Source organism: Pelobates fuscus, chromosome 13 (genome assembly GCF_036172605.1).
Source record: "Pelobates fuscus isolate aPelFus1 chromosome 13, aPelFus1.pri, whole genome shotgun sequence".
Lineage (NCBI taxonomy): Eukaryota > Metazoa > Chordata > Amphibia > Anura > Pelobatidae > Pelobates > Pelobates fuscus.
The window spans coordinates 108,038,374-108,054,822 of record NC_086329.1 but is presented as its reverse complement, the minus strand read 5'-3'; the positions used below and the strand labels follow the sequence as shown (position 1 = coordinate 108,054,822).

General features: G+C 42.6%; 1 protein-coding gene across 1 annotated transcript in view; it reads left to right on the top strand.

The window, feature by feature from the left end:
- Nucleotides 1–11,090, top strand: part of OTUD7B (OTU deubiquitinase 7B) — a 58,671-nt gene extending 47,581 nt beyond the window's left edge. The window contains exons 9-11 of the mRNA XM_063440437.1: nucleotides 1,155–1,272; nucleotides 8,559–8,643; nucleotides 9,613–11,090. Of these exons, the coding sequence (XP_063296507.1) occupies nucleotides 1,155–1,272; nucleotides 8,559–8,643; nucleotides 9,613–10,926 (1,517 nt within the window). The 3' untranslated portion in view covers nucleotides 10,927–11,090. The remainder of the gene's footprint in view (nucleotides 1–1,154; nucleotides 1,273–8,558; nucleotides 8,644–9,612) is intronic.
- The last annotated feature ends 5,359 nt before the right edge of the window (nucleotides 11,091–16,449 follow it).

Genomic DNA, 16,449 nt, shown 5'->3' with positions numbered 1-16,449 from the left:
CTGATCGGAGTGCACAATAGCTACTGCAGAACACTGATGTGGTTATGGTGATCGGAGTGCACAATAGTTACTGCAGAACACTGATGTGGTTATGCTGATCGGAGTGCACAATAGCTACTGCAGAACACTGATGTGGTTATGCTGATCGGAGTGCACAATAGCTACTGCAGAACACTGATGTGGTTATGGTGCTCGGAGTGCACAATAGCTACTGCAGAACACTGATGTGGTTATGGTGCTCGGAGTGCACAATAGCTACTGCAGAACACTGATGTGGTTATGGTGCTCGGAGTGCACAATGGTTACTGCAGAACACCGATGTGGTTATGGTGCTCGGAGTGCACAATAGTTACTGCAGAACACTGATGTGGTTATGGTGCTCGGAGTGTGACATTTAATGTGAAATAAAAGCAAGCAATGCTTGTACACACCATGTTCAGGAGCTGCGCTGTAGCTTTGCATGGTGGTTGGAATGTCCCTTTAAAATCGTCATGGAAACAGTTTACCGGTTTAAGCCATTTTTAATTCCATTTCTGTGGTTTAGTACCTTTAGTCACAAATGGTTTTCTCCAAAAGGAAAAGCTGTATTTGGTCCGGGTGTTTTTAAAATAATATTATTTGCGTTCCCCTTCTGTTTCCTGTTGGACCTGGTACCTGGCAGAATTGATTGATTAGTACAGACTTCACAAGTCCCAGTGTGTATATTGCTCAATGTAAGATGGTTGTGGTTATCAGGTACTGACAGTATCCTTGAAATCTTGCATTTAATTAGTCTGTGAAATGATTTCCTTATGTTCCAAGAGTTGTCGGCACAAAGGGTAGGCAGAGCACTGCACAGGAGACTTGGTCTTGATGCTTCGTTGGTCACACCAGACATCTGACATTACCCGAGCGTGCATTAAGAGTGTACTGACAAAACCGCATTGATGATTTTATTTTTTTACAATAGATTTCACGCATAATTAAGGGAGATGGTTAAATGCTTGTATATTCTGTGTCAGCTTTTAATGCTCCATTTATTTATTGTTGTATATCTTGTAAAATACAATTTGTGTAGTGGTTATGGCACAATTGTGTTCTAAGAACGTGCAGCAACTCAGAAAAACTTTTGGTGACAACAACATTGATTAGATTTGTATATTTCTCTCTCACAGCTCCATTTATCCCCCTGACGGACTCCGACCATAAGCTGCTTCCTGTTCACTTTGCGGTAGATCCTGGGAAGGACTGGGAATGGGGCAAGAATGATTCAGACAATGTCAGACTTGCAAGGTAAGTGTTCCAGTACCAGCTCTGTACATCTGGAAAGTAATGGAACTTGCTAGAATTTTCAAGGAAAGGGTTTGTAGCTTACTACTTTATTTGTAACTGGCAACAGTCCCACATCCTGCAAAACAGTCCTGAATTGCAGAGAGAGACCGTTCAGAGCCTAGGGTGCGGCTGTGCACTTTGGCCTGACACATCTCCTTGCTACAAACACCGGTGTGTTCTCATGCTCTTGTAGCTCATGTTGACACCTGCTCTGTAGTGTAGCAAATCTGAGTGAGTGGTCTTCTAAGTAGACTAGACGCAGTAGATATTAAGGGCATGTCATACCTTGGGATCCATGTTGGGATTCATTAATTAATATTGCAGATATTTGCAGGTATCTGGTTAGGTCACTGTAAGGACCGATGCTCTGACGTGGTGATCTGTGCGCTCCTGTGTACCCATGAAATACACTTTCTTAAAAAGAGCCGTCACATGACTCCGTTGTCCCTGTATTGGCTGCAGCGGGTGGATCCTATCAGACATCCTGGAGAATCTTTACAATATTTTATATTTGTATTTTCTTGTGCTGTGAGATGGTGCGCGGCTCATTCTCCATGTTGTTACCTTATCTTCAGGACCTATAAATAATAAACTGTCAAATTTCTGGCCTCTCATCGTGTAACATAGGCGTTTCACTTCAAGCCATTTTGTATGAAATAATTTGCTTTTTAAGAACGATATGCTGCTTAGATTCTGTCGCCAGCACCAATGGCCCATTCCAAGCCCTTATCCTTGTCTCACTTGCTACATAGGGCTCTGATGTAACCTTTTCAAAATAACATTTCAAACCCTTGTAGCACTGCAGTGTGCACCATAAGCACTACGGCAGTGAGATTTTTTTGTAATCTCTCAAAGTCTTGTGTGAAGAAAGAAAATGTACTATGCCTAGCATTGAAAGCCTGGCTGCATTAACTACACCGCATTATCCACACAAGGACATCCAGACTTGAACAGCAATTTAAACTGCATGCATAGTTCTATAGACAGGAAAAAGCCTTGCGTCCATAGAGCTCAGCATTTCTCACTTCTGTTTTTGCTGTTTATCCAAACATTAAGAGAACACATGAATGTGTATTTCATTTAAACCCTGCCCATATAGCTTCTTTGATGTGTGTTGTGTGATGCAGCCACTCCGAGAGAGGGGGCGAGCTGTTAATGCAGTATTGAATAATCTCCTACTGGTCATGACTGGTGAATGGTAGACTCTTACTAATTCATGTGCTATTTACATGGTTCTTGGGATCCATGAGCAAAACCTAAAAGCCATGCTTTATATTTAGTGTTTCGTCAGCTTGGGTTATGCCTGTGCTTTATTTCTATTATTTGTATTCCCTAATTCCTTTAGGGTGGTTTTCCTGGTGTAGGATTAATGAATGTAGTCTCCACAGAGAAGTATATGTGAGCATGTTGGTATGGAAGGAACCCCATCTGCAATGCCTAGCACATAGTGTGGACATGATGTCCCCCTCTCCTCACACCAGGTGTTAACTAGAGTGAGAGGTGGAGCAATAGGAATTTCCAAAGGATTTAATGTTATGCTTAAAATTACGTGTGTGTGTGTGTGTGTGTGTATAGATAGAGATATTTGTGTTCGGGGTAACATTGATTATGATATGAAGTAAGATTGTTGTTAGCAAACCTGTGATAGGAAAGAGTCGGTTGAGGTGTGGCCACCAAATGTTGTGGCGGGTTGTTGGCCTCTCGGTGACCTTTAAATCATGATAAAGATTGGGTGTGACAAATGAGGCCCCCTCTATTCCACTGAGCGAGGCGGCTAACTATGTTTTGGCCCGTGGGGCGTAATACCTCATGCGTGGAGGATGGGTGTTGGCCTCACTGGACCACTAACTCCAATGCAGAGATGCCAGAAACTTAACATCTATTTGTCACCTAGATCCCTATAAGCCAGTAAACCACTCATTAAAAAGGTCTATATTGCTGGGGAACAATCGAGGCTAAAAACGTACCTGAATTCGTATGAGTTTGTTTAGTTCTGTATGGTATGGTTGTTACCTCTAACTGAAATCTGCAGTATCCCCTATAGGAGGCAGAGAGAGAAGAGAGAGGTCTATAACATACGGAAAGAACCGTAACTGACAAATGGGTGTGAGGTCTGAAGAGCAAATGATGCTCCGAATTGATAACCTGTAAAATAATATAATTTGATAAGACATATGGAAATGGATGTTAGCAAGACATCGTGAGTACCACGGTTTCTCCCCCCACCCCCCCATGGCGTTCTAGCAAGCCACAGGACCAAATATCCAAGGACTGGAGCTGTAGTGTTAAACCATGCATTCATATTTAGTGAAATCTCAATATGATTAGACATGACAAATAGATATGTTTGTAAGCAAAACCATAGACTGTGCAGAAATGCATATGTAAATATAGTCCGTGTTGCTCAAGGCGTATCGTCTATCGTAACTCATCTAATATGCCACATTGAAGGTAATACCTGTTTGTGGCATTATGATAATCAGATTGAAGAAATATTACTGCTACATAACTGTAAAATAATGATATCCGTATACCAGGTACCTATAAATGTACTACCCAGAACCTAAACAAGACATTATATTCTCAATCCAAAATCTATAAATGTCTCAATGAAATGCCAAATTATCCTGTGGCAGGTTGCCCATTACAGGGCATATGAACACATGTTGTAAAGGCATAGTGATGCCAGGAGTAGGAAATATGCGTATCCCGATTTGTATCCCCAGTTTCAGGCTGGCTGTGCAGACTGTGTTGGGATTAATGCAGGTGAAGGTAGGATGTGAATCGGAGAATGGTTGTGTAGTTTGTGTATGTAGCTAAGACATGTTGATGATGAGATGGTAGATAACCCGATAGTTACAAATAATCATCTAGTTTATAAAATGGTGAAAGAACAGAAGCTGTATGTCAACACTTATAAAACATCATATAGGGGGCGGAGCCTGACCGCCAAGCCGTGCAGACACGCAAAGCACGAGCTCCTGCCTGGCGGGCCAAAACCGGGTTCAAAGCGACGGCAATTCTGCCAGAGGACCACCGAGGGTACACGTCGGGGGTGTCCCACGGATCCGAACGAGACCACCCCGGAGCCTGTCGGAGCTATGGGAGCGGGAATCCAAGTGCGGCCTACTGGGACTAGGGTCGGGGAGAGGCGGCCGCTCTCCCCGACACCGGAACCCTCACGAGACCTCGCATCTCCCAACCCCCCCCCCCCCCCCCCCCCGGACCGGTGGGGGACATCCCGGTCCACATCGGACAAGCTACTGGCACAGAGGGCAACTGAACAGTCCACACAGCGGGCAAGGGCACCAAACTGCCAAATTGCCAAGACGCATCCAAAATGGCCGCCCAGCGCCGACCTAACGAGCAGAGTACCTGCGTCCAGCCACCCACATACCTCCTGGGGGCCTTGGACCAGATCTGCACAAGCTTCTGGGCCATACTACACAGCCGCGGAATGACTCTCCGACGGGCGGTGAAAACTGTGGCATCATGGGTCCGACCCGCAACGAGACGCCGCTGCTACAGATACCTGCCTCAAGCTCCCAGAACAACCATCCGGCGACGCAGATACCTGCGATCCCCACGGCGGGGAAAAGTACCACGCTGTTCCCACTCCCAAATACACATAAGCGGAACAGCCCACCCTGCTGACCACACAAGCACTCCACCTCATCTTTGCATCAAGCGCAGCACGACCCAGCCCACTCTAACCAGCGCTGCACACCAAGCGATCAAGCAGCTGCACATCCTACAGGCTACTACAAGGGCAGACTCCCAACACAGAAACGCCGAAGACATGAGGAGCTGCCTAACAGAGCACCAGCGTTTCCCGGTGTCAGGGGTCGGCTGAACTTGCACTGGACTTACCCGTTCATGCCAGAGTCCTGCAAACGGCTATGTACTTTTACCTATGATTTACCCTGATCTTTTACTTGCCCGGAAGCCCTAGCTAGTAACCTTTATTTTAAATTCTCTATCCCTCTGCAAAATGTTTATCTACGTTTGTTCATGCATTACAAGTCAGACAATCAACAATACCGCAGATGTATTTCGCTAGCTACACATTTTATACCAGCATAAGTACTAATCGACGGGAGCTAGATTCGACTGGATAGCCAGTATAGGGGGCTAATTAACTACTCACTGTAATCTCACTGAAGTCTAACGGCTTCTTAACCTCAAGTCCTAGCATGCTTAATACTTAATGCTTACTGTGAATGTCCTATAGCGTGTTAACACTATGTGCTAGCTACATTCATTCTTACTTTACAGTCCTAACGGCATGGTCTAGCTTGAACAATATATATAAAGTAGGGCCTCACAGTGAGAATTTAAACTTAGTCCACCATACCAGAAAAGAAGGCAAATATGTCGTAGAGATTTTTTCCTTAATTGTCTAATTCACTTGCTAGTAGCATTTACTCTGCTAAAATCACGCTGGATGAACGGCCAGCAAATGCTTAGACGTTATGTTAATTATATCATATTACTGCATCCGTATGTCGACTAAATGGTTAACCTTTATACGCATCTAGACTAACGCATTGACAACATGCATGTTTCTATTACCTCGCTATGTTCAAGCTTTCTGCGAAAAGCTAGTTTTCTGTTATAAAAAAAAAAATGTGCAGTACATCGTGACAAAGCTTGTATTCAACTCTGCACGTCAAAAATAAAGAATTTAAAATAAAACATCATATAATACATACGCACTGAGCCCAATAAAACAAGGTATTGGAAGACAGAATCAAAACGGGAAAGGAGGCCACTAGAATGCCACAGTGGCTGAACAGGCTAGCAGCCATTACGGCCGTACATAATACATAGGGAAAGACAGGAGATATAAGACTTACATTAAAAAGACCTACACCTGGAATGCTTAGGAGGAGGATAAACACTTACACCTACACAGCTGGCATGGAAGATTAGGGTGGAAAGCAACAGGAAATGCTAGAACATCTCCGTAATATTACCATCAGATATAAAACTTCATTGCTTAAACTGATGTTCCTGATGCATGTAGACCGTACTACGGATCGACCGATATTGATAAATTATTTTTTTTTTTTTTTTTTTATTTTAGAGCCGATACCGATAATCTGTGAACTTTCAGGCCTATAGCTTACTGATATTCTGTACATTTAGCGTATTTATTTTTTTAAATTAGATTTTTTGCAAATCTTTTTTGTTTTTATTACGTGGTAAATGCACAAAATATACATGCCAGTCAGATTTTTTTTTTTATGTTTTCAAGAATATTTATTTATGTGTGTAGTGGATGCAGTGTTCTTCACCCCCCCTTCCCTGTCCCATGGTGTTCTTCACCCCCCCCCCCCTTCCCTGTCCCATGGTGTTCTTCACCCCCCCCCCTTCCCTGTCCCATGGTGTTCTTCACCCCCCCCCCCCCTTCCCTGTCCCATGGTGTTCTTCACCCCCCCTTCCCTGTCCCATGGTGTTCTTCACCCCCCCCCCCCTTCCCTGTCCCATGGTGTTCTTCACCCCCCTTCCCTGTCCCATGGTGTTCTTCACCCCCCTTCCCTGTCCCATGGTGTTCTTCACCCCCCTTCCCTGTCCCATGGTGCTCTCTCATTATCGGTATTGCCAGTGATTATTGGCCAATACTTACAAAAAAATCGGAATATCGGGCGATATCTTCAAAACCGATAATCGGTCGATCCCTAAACTGTACAAAGAAAGTCTGGGTGGTGCTAGAAAGTGAAAAAAACTGTTATAGAAGCTGTGGCTGGGCTGGACACAGCAGTGCCACATGAGCTTCTAGTGAGGTGACTGTTTACTAGAGTGAGGTAAAACAAATACATGCGTGGGCCACACTAGGCCAAGACAAGCTTGTTTGGAGTTTAGGCAGTTTGTGTTGATGACCTTTGAACTGGAAGTAGATGGTTCTGTACTACACCAGACAGTCTCATCAGCCTGCATCTCGTCAGACCAATCACGGTAGGCTAAGGAAGGGGGGAGTCTCTTTTAAAGGTCCATAAGCCCCTCCCACAACTTCAGGTCAAGCCTTCCAATATATATCAAATCAGGGCTTAAAATGTGAAATACTATGCTACTAGCCAGGCCTTAAAGGAACTCTATAGTCACTAAAACACCTTTATCTTAATGAAGCAGTTTTAGTGTATAGATCATTCCCCTGCAATTTCACTGCTCAATTCTCTGTCATTTAGGAGTTAAATCACTTTGTTTGTTTATGCAGCCCTAGCCACACCTCCCGTGGCTGTGACTCAAAATATTAGTAAAGAACTGCATAGAAGGGTATTAGTATGCTAGAGCTCTTTGAGGGAGGTCCACAAAGCCCCCGGTAACAATCATGGATATGAATCCACAGGGTGTAGCATAACATACATTTATTATAGTCCAGAGGACAAAAATGTAATCCAACGTTTCAGCCGTGTGTACTTAATGATGTTTATGACTCCCTAAGCCTGTATGAAAACTATGGTTTAATTTTCAATCAATTTTTTTTTTTTTTTATCTCCTGCTCTAAATTTGAACTTTAATCACACACAGGAGGCTCCTGCAGGGTCTAGCAAGCCATTAACAGAGCAGGAAAGAAGACATTATAAATTAAACAGAATGTGCAATAAAAGAAGTACAAACATTTGATGACTCTTTACAGGAAGTGTTTAGGAAGGCTGTGCAAGTCACATGCAGGTAGAGGTGTCTAGACTCTAGGGTGTAGAAACAAAGTGATTTCACTCCTAAATGGCAGAGAATTTAGCAGCGAGACTGCAGGGGCATGATCTATACACCATAACTGCTTCATGAAGATAACAAATGTGAATCAAAATGAATTTCAAATTCAATACATAGCCAAACTAAGTCTGCTATACTTCCACTTCGGCTACTTTGTCCTTAAATGTGAAATTCACTGTAACTTCACTTTGAACACTCACTTTAGTGAGTAACCCTGTATATTGCATTTATTGCTAGGCTGCCCTGCAGGATATTTCTTCTGTAAGTTAATCCTCATTAAACAGGAAGTGGAAGTTCACAGGCAGAGGCAGCAGCTTCAGACTTTAATACAAGTGAGATTTTACTATCTTTAGGGAGGCAAAGGGAGCCGAGGGGGCTAGATAGTAGTTTTAACACTATAGGGTGAGGAACACAAACATGTATTACTCACCCTATAGTGTTAAAGCCACTATAGTGTTCCTTCAAGTGTAAATTATGTTAAAATCTTCTGTAATATCAGCATAATTAAGTTTTCATGCTTTTATTTGCAGTGTTGCCATCTCTCTGGAAGCAAAGTTGAATTTTCTGCATAATTACATGACGGTCACCTGGCTGTCCCTGCCCTGTGAAACCCAGGTATGTGAGTTCACTCTGTTTTCTGTGCAATATGGGGAAACATCAGACAATGGGTGGTATAATCCTGTATACACTATGTTTGAAGATTAAATATGTGATTAGGGAAATATTTATATGCTATATATCTAATTCACCGTTTGTTGGTTTCACAAAATAGAGCATGAAGTTCTTGTTCCCTTTATGATCTCCAGTCCTTCTTTAAATCATTTTAAGTATAGTAATCTATACAGTACACACGTTTTAATTGCTCTTAAAAGTTACTTGCCTGCTTCTAAATCTATTTCATTATTTGCATAGTAGATCAAGGTGACTTTAGCCAATTTCTCATTGAAGGGACACTACAGGTTAATGTAGTGTTTCTGGTGTCACTAGCCTGTCCCTGCATGCTCAGCAATGTAAACGCCTTTTCAGAGGAAAGGCAGTGTTTGCATAGTAACATCTGTAGTGAAGGTTTCTCTGACAGCAGATAGAAGGTCTTCGTGGACCAGGTCGTACAATGCTTGCAGGAGCTTCGTTCAGGGTCTCCACGTTCTGCATTGAGACGCTGATTGTTCCCCATAGAGATGCATTAATTCATGATGCTGATTGACACAGTGTGGCATATTGCTGCACATGCGCATTAGCCTCCCAAAGCTTTCCTACGGAAAACATTGAATTGGCTGAGATCCTTACAGATTGATAATCTCAGCCACCGTGGTGGGGCCAGTCATGGTGAACCCAGCACAGAGAGAGAGAGAGGCTAAGTTGCTATACCTTTTTTAACTCCACGAGGGGGCCATTTTACTGTTATGAATATTTGTGTTTGTATTCCCAACGCTATAGTATTCCTTTCTGATTTGTAATCACGTTAAATATCTTAGTGGAATCCAAAATGTGCCTTGATGTTGTTTTGGCGTGCCCTACTATCCTGTGGTTATCCTTGTGTTAAGAAAAACCATTCATTATTGTTCTGTTTCTTATGTTTAATAGGCACCACTTGCCCAACCAGAATCTCCGACTGCTTCAGCTGGAGATGACGCTCGCTCAGCTGCCGAATCCGGGGAATCTGACAAAGAGTCTGTGTGCAGCAGCTCTGCAAGCAATGGGGGAAACAAGGGCGTAAAGGAAAAGGACAAAGAGAAAGAACGTTTAAAAAAAGAAAAGGACAAAGAGAAAGAGAAGAAGCGGGCGGATTCGGTAGCGAACAAGCTAGGAAGCTTTGGAAAGAGCCTCGGCAGCAAGTTGAAGAAGAACATGGGAGGGTTAATGCACAGCAAAAACGTGAAGGCCGGCGTAAGTAACGGCCAAGGGGACACACTGGAAAAGAAAAAGAAGAGTTCTTTGAAGGGCAGGAAAGGAAGCAAGGAAGAAGCTTTGCAGGGCGATGTATCAACTTCGTCTGAGAAGATCAACTCTAGCAAAGCTCCAACAGACAAAGCACAGGGTGATCCTTACAAGTACAGCAACGATGTCAAGCTCAGCCTGAGCATCTTGCGGGCAGCCATGCAGGGCGAGCGCAAGTTTATCTTCGCCTGCCTCCTTAAAACCAGTGACAGGCATCCTTACCAAAAGCAGATGATTCAGCGGTATCTTGCCGATGCAGAAGAACGATTTTTGGCTGAGCAAAAGCAGAGAGAGGCCGAAAAAAAGGCCATCATGAACTGTGGCACAGCAAAGAGGTTGGAGCAGGATGTAGTAGAACCAAAAGCGGATGATTCGCTATCTCTGCCTTCATATTCCCAAGTAACTAACAATTATGGAGTACAAGGGATGGATTATGGACCAGGTTTCAAAGGTGCGTTACCTTCCAGTTACTCTGGTGGTTTTACAATCCCCCGACCTTCCATAGTAAACACAGCTGAGAGTTCGCACCCTCACAGCTACCAGGACAGTAGGAGGCAGGTTGCCGGGGGTTCTTGCAACAACCTGCCTTCTTATGCCACACTTCCTCGACACTGCATGCAGGCTCGGCCTCATCCATACCAGTCCAGCTCTCCCCATATGGGCAGGCTTCCACTCCTTGAGACAGACTTGCCTCCTGTCTATCCTGTAGACGGTGACCAGACGCACTGCATAACACACAGCAACGGCTACAAAGAGTACCCGGATCCCAGCACCCTACCGCGGGCTGCGCCATCGGACGCAAAGACACGGACATTATATAACGTGCAGCAGACCAAGTGTAAGCAACTAAACTGCACTTTTTATGGACATCCAGAAACGGGAAACTACTGCTCCTACTGTTACAAAGAGGAACTTAGGAGGAAAACCCGTGAAAAAGAGGCTTTAATACATAGATTCTGAAGAATCCTACTCTACTTGGTTTTGACTTAAAATCTATAAAGCGTTGGGCAGGGCCATAAAGGGAAGGATGCAATATATACTTTCCAACCTTCTCCTTGGAGCGTCCATTGGGTTGTCGATCTCCTCAACACTACCACGTAGTAGTTAAGGAAATCAGAATGTTAAAATAAACCAAGACAGGTTTTAGAAAGAGAGGAGGTAGCACAGAATGTCTGTTATGTGAGTAACATTTTTAAGGAAGATGCGCAGTTTGGTATTTTTGTGACTGTCAACCACATCTCCAAAAATTTTTTTATTTTATTTAATTTTTTTATTCTTTCTTTTTGAGCTCATAGTGAATTACAGGCTTAAGCAGTGACTTGTGCAATAAAATAAATCATAGTAGACAATTAGCAAAGGTAGTCAAGAGATGCTATGCTTTTTTTTTTTTTTTTTTTTCTTTGTGATCGCAAGATAGAAACAGGAGTATGACAAGAAATGACACATTAATGATGAACAAGGTACAAACATTGGGGTGTCATACTAAGCTGATTAGGAGGGAAAGAGTATATGAACAACAGGCTATGACATCTGGTTCTGCAAGCGTAACCCAGTGAGAGAACACCTGGTACTTCTTAGCGACATGGCTTACATGTTACACAGTGCGTATGTGCCGTGTACCTGTGCGATGGGGGTCTGCCATATTGGCATGTGCCCTCAAGCTAGTGTGTGCTTAGAGGTGAGCATTGAGTTTGCCTGTCGGCTGTGAGGTAAGGTAAGTAGTATAGCAGGTAGACTCGTGCTATTGGCAAGGCCTATTGCTGACAGGCAGTGTGGTCGCTATGCGGGTGTTATGAATAGGTAGCGTGTGGTGATGAAGGTGAATACAACTTTTGCACATCAGAAAGTATTACTTTAAGCTTGAAAGTCACTGTGGTCCGGAGCTGTGTGTGATTATGCCTTTTGCTCCCCATGTTTATCAGTCCTGGTCTTGTTATATATCAGGTCTAAGCTGATGGACAATGGACCTGGCGCTGGCATTTCTGGAGGCTTTGTGTAGAGTCCCTGTTAACTGATGCCGTCTCTTGGGAAGCAGCTAGTACTTGTTGGTGGGTCGTTAGAGGCTGCAGGAGCAGAGGTTTTTGTGGGGATATCCCTCCAGCCCCAGGCTGTTGCGTAGGCCTGCAACTCTGCAGCTTCTGAAGCGTTAGTTTGGCCGCTTGGAGCCTCCATGAGTGTGGGCGATGCTTCCGGGTCTTCACCCTTTTGGCCTCGATCCCGGGTAGGCTCCGTGATTTGGGGAAGTGTGGGTCGTCCAATGGTTTACCCCTCTGTCCCCGCTGCCGGCTGCCTCGCTTACCCGCTGTCAGTGGGGTTCTCTGTGCTGCTCTCAAACGGTCTCTTAGTTTTGCCCAGAAGTGTCAAAATATTTAGTTCAGGCGCTGTATGGTGTCTTGATAGATTGGTGCTTGCGGGAGCAGATTCAGCGTGAGCGGTGTGTTATCAGCCGCCATCTTAGGGGTACCGCGTGAGAGAGAACACCGCCTTGTCATCGTTCCAGAGATCGGTGTGGGCTGATTGCTCCGGACACACCGTGCGGACCGGGATATCCACCGCCGGTCCGGGAAGGGGGGTAGGAGGTGAGTAGTTTGGAGGTTCCCACTGCAAGGTCGCCCGTGAAGAGAGTGGCCGCCTCTCCCCGGCAGGGTCTCGAGTAGGCCTCTTTGTGCGGGTGCCGGTTCCCGGTCAGTGTCAGGTTAGTGCTTCGTGTCTGTCGATTCGCCCGGGTGTCCCCGACTGGTCTATCGCCCTCCAGGTGCAGTACGTGCAAGTTTGCTGAGGTTTTTGCCCCAAATTGTGCCGATTTAGTCAGGAGCTCAGGAGCACGTCCATGCAGTCTGGAAGCCAGGATCCGCCTCCAAGGTCATAACTTGTACAATTGCTTCCTTTAAGGGGTTAGAGAGAATGCATTAAAGAACAGTGAAACACATAGCAAAGGAGCCATAAAAGGTATCCGTCACAACCACACATTTCCATTACGTCTTTTTATTCATGTTTAAAACTTTAGATCTGCACGATCTCTATTAAGTATTGTAGGGATTTCCTCATCCTTCCAACATTTAACTGGATGGAGTCCTCATCACACCAGCAGCAGAAGCAGCACATTATTCACCAAAAGCTTCTGCTTTCGATTTCCTCATCCTTTGCAGGTTTTTAAGCTCTCTAAGGGGAGATGGCTAGGGATGAGAGGAACGTGACTTGCTGCTTACTCTATCTTCCCAAAATCCACTATGACTGCCTCTATATATAGCACTTTAGGTAGGAAAATATTAATATTAAAAAGAATAGACTTTTATGTTTTTTTTCCATTTGTTTGTTTTTTCATAATTAAGCCCTTAATAATTGTACTGCCATATCTTTCATCAGAAATGGAAACTGCTGAGTGTTCCTGGTTTGTTAAAATGTCTGAAGGCCACTCTAGATCAATGATATCAAACTGCTTCTGGGAAATGTAAAGCCTGGTATAAACACTCTGTTTATCCCCTTCCTTATTTTATCTTTTATAACTTCTATCTGTTGGAAGGAGGAGCAATTTCCATCCAGTAGTGAATGTATCCCCTCTGAGAGAATGATCTCCATCAATAAACAATGGGTTGCAGTGCTCCGCTTAGTAAGTTGGCGTCCTTAGAGTATCTGTGTAAACCTGATCACATCGCTTTCAGCATCCGTTTCTACCTTTCTATTTATATATATTTTTTTATATATTACATCTCACTCTTAACCCAATCAGAGCAGAATTAAGCAGATTATTTTATTGTGCCGGCCCTGACTTTCTCATCATTGTTTTTCTGCCTAATAAAATCTTGTCACTTTCCCTTAAGTCATAGTTTGTGAGAAAGAAGAGGCCCTTACTTTATAGAGTCCGGTTTCCAATTCATCTATTGTGGCCTAAAAATGATGTATTTATCTCTCCCATAAACCCACATTCTGAACAAAGCTAACAAAGGAAAGAAAAGGGCCTCATTAATATTTTACTAAAATGGCATGAATGTAGAGCAGGCACTCATTTGTTTGAGTCTAATGCCTTTTTGTAGTTTATTTTTTTATTTTTGGGAGGGAGGGGTAATGTTTTGTTTTCTATGATCTCCTATTCCAAGTCAGACTGTTAGACTGTATGTGCTAGAGGTTGTCACAAACTTGAGTTAATGCTTTGAATTACACAACACTGCCTCCCATACGACCGTGTGAATTTTAAAGAGAAAATATATTTTAAGAGACGGTCCGTAGAGCAATAATCTCTTACTTCACCCTCTTTGCTCATGCGCACAAAAGTGCTTAACCGGTTTGTTAAAGTAAGATTTTGATGCCAGCATCTATTGCGCCTGTCTTTGGTCTAGAAAGGAATTCATTTGGGTTTTTCATCTGCTCCTCATAACGCTGTTAACCTGTTTTATATTTGACTTGTATTTTCTACACTACCTCTGTTGGGCTCGCTATATATATTTACTATACATGTGGCTTAACGTAGATATTAATTGAGAAAAAAGGAGATATACAAATAGCTATTTTTGATATCCTCAAGGAAAACTAGTTGAAAATGATATATTTTTGTTTTGTTCAGTTTTTCTTTTTCCCCTCCCTTTTATTGTTTGGATAATCTGATAACTAATTTAGTGATTTAAGCAAGTCAATTGGGTGTATATGAATGCCTATAACAGTAATGACTGCCATCTGCTGTTATTTATAGGTTTTCCAAAGCATGTGAGATATTGCTTGTATCTTGGACAACTTAGCCATACGAATACCGTGTAAATATGGGCTCTACGTACTGTTTTATGCTACTTGTTAAATGCTTTTTTTATTATTATTTAAACTTTGTTTAAAATGTGAGTCATGGTGAAAATGGTAAATATCCAATCAGACTGCGATTATTTTATTGTCCAAGTTCATTTTTTATATCCTCAACACTTGGTGGGCCCAAAAAACATATAAACCGTAAAATCCGTATGATTATTGGCCTAGTTCCTACGGAGTCTGGTCACAGGTGTAAAATATATTTTTATTTATGTTTTTATATATTTGTTTTTCCATACTTTTTCAATACATTATGTATAAAATGTATTAAAAGGGCGTAATTGCCAGCCTGGTGTGCTGGATTTCAATATTCTAATGAAATCCAGGAGAATAGAATCCTTCACAGACTAAAACACAGCAGGGTGATTGGCTATTTATATTATTACCATAACCACAAGACTATAAATTGTCTCTTGGCACTTTCTATTCGTCTTTGTATTCTAACCAACGGCACATCATTTCCTTTTTAAGTAAAACTGCAATATTCGACTTTCCATCAAAGCAGAAATGTGCTGTTGCAATGCTTTGGGATGTGCACAGGAATCAGATTTATGTTTGCTGAATTAACCTGGCTTTAGAGACCAGCTGAGGGGTGCCTTCGAATGGATACAGCCACCGATACTGAAAAAAGTAGTGTTAGTTATGCCAAATGGTCTTATAAGGGTAGTTGGATTAAGCCCCTCAAAATGTAAAGGATTAAGTGGGTACACGATATAGCTAGTTTAGGTGTGGTTTTGAGGTTCTCAAATGTTCGTATACCTATTGCGCACACTGCATTTATCTACATACAACTACAGAGGCTAAAAAGCCAACAAGAAGCCATTTACAGTGCTGGGGATGTCTTGGGTAATTTGCACGTCAGTTTTTGGTTTTTTTTTTTTTTTAAAGCTAGTGAACTTTTCCTTAGTCTTTTTGTATTCAAAAATGTACATATGAAAATGTAGGTCTTGACCTCCTGTAAACTGATAGTTGCAATCAGAAATCCAAAATGGCGGAGGTAAAAATGAGCGGTATTTGCACAAACCTTTCTAACAAAAGCACAAAGCGTAAACGTGCGGTTTTCATTACATGCTTCATCATAACTGTAAAACAAGTGGTGTTTGGTTCTCCTAAAAAAAGCTTTGAAGCAGTGTCCCCAAATGAGGCCAGGTTAGAGCAAATCAAAGCGTCTCCAAGGCTTTTCCACGGGTGGGATTTTTTTTTTCCAAGTATGGGATTGGCTTGAAGATCTGTTTATTTTGAAACAAATCTGCTTATTTAAAACAATTGTTTATGACCAGTGGTTGAAGTGCCTTGGAATATTTAAAACGGATATAAGGGTGTTTTTTGTTTGTTTTTACTTGCTCACATTTTTGCAGCTGAGCCTGTGATGTCATCGTTACTTCATTATTCACAGAATGGCAATAAGAGTTGGCACAGACACACAGGGGGTAACATGCCATCTTTTTTTTTTTTGTCCTAGGGCTCAATACTTTATACTAATTAACTAATCCGACCATAACACTTATATTCTGTTTTGTCTCTTTTCCCATAATATTAAACACTGGGGGGAGGGGGGATATCAAATTGGTTTGTAAAAGAACTGTGTAAAAATGTGTATATTTTGGAAGTGGTTTGTCTGCTTCTTAGTGCATAACTATGCAAATAAGTTGGATGTTAAACTTTATCGCTGATAACCTCATGGGTGAA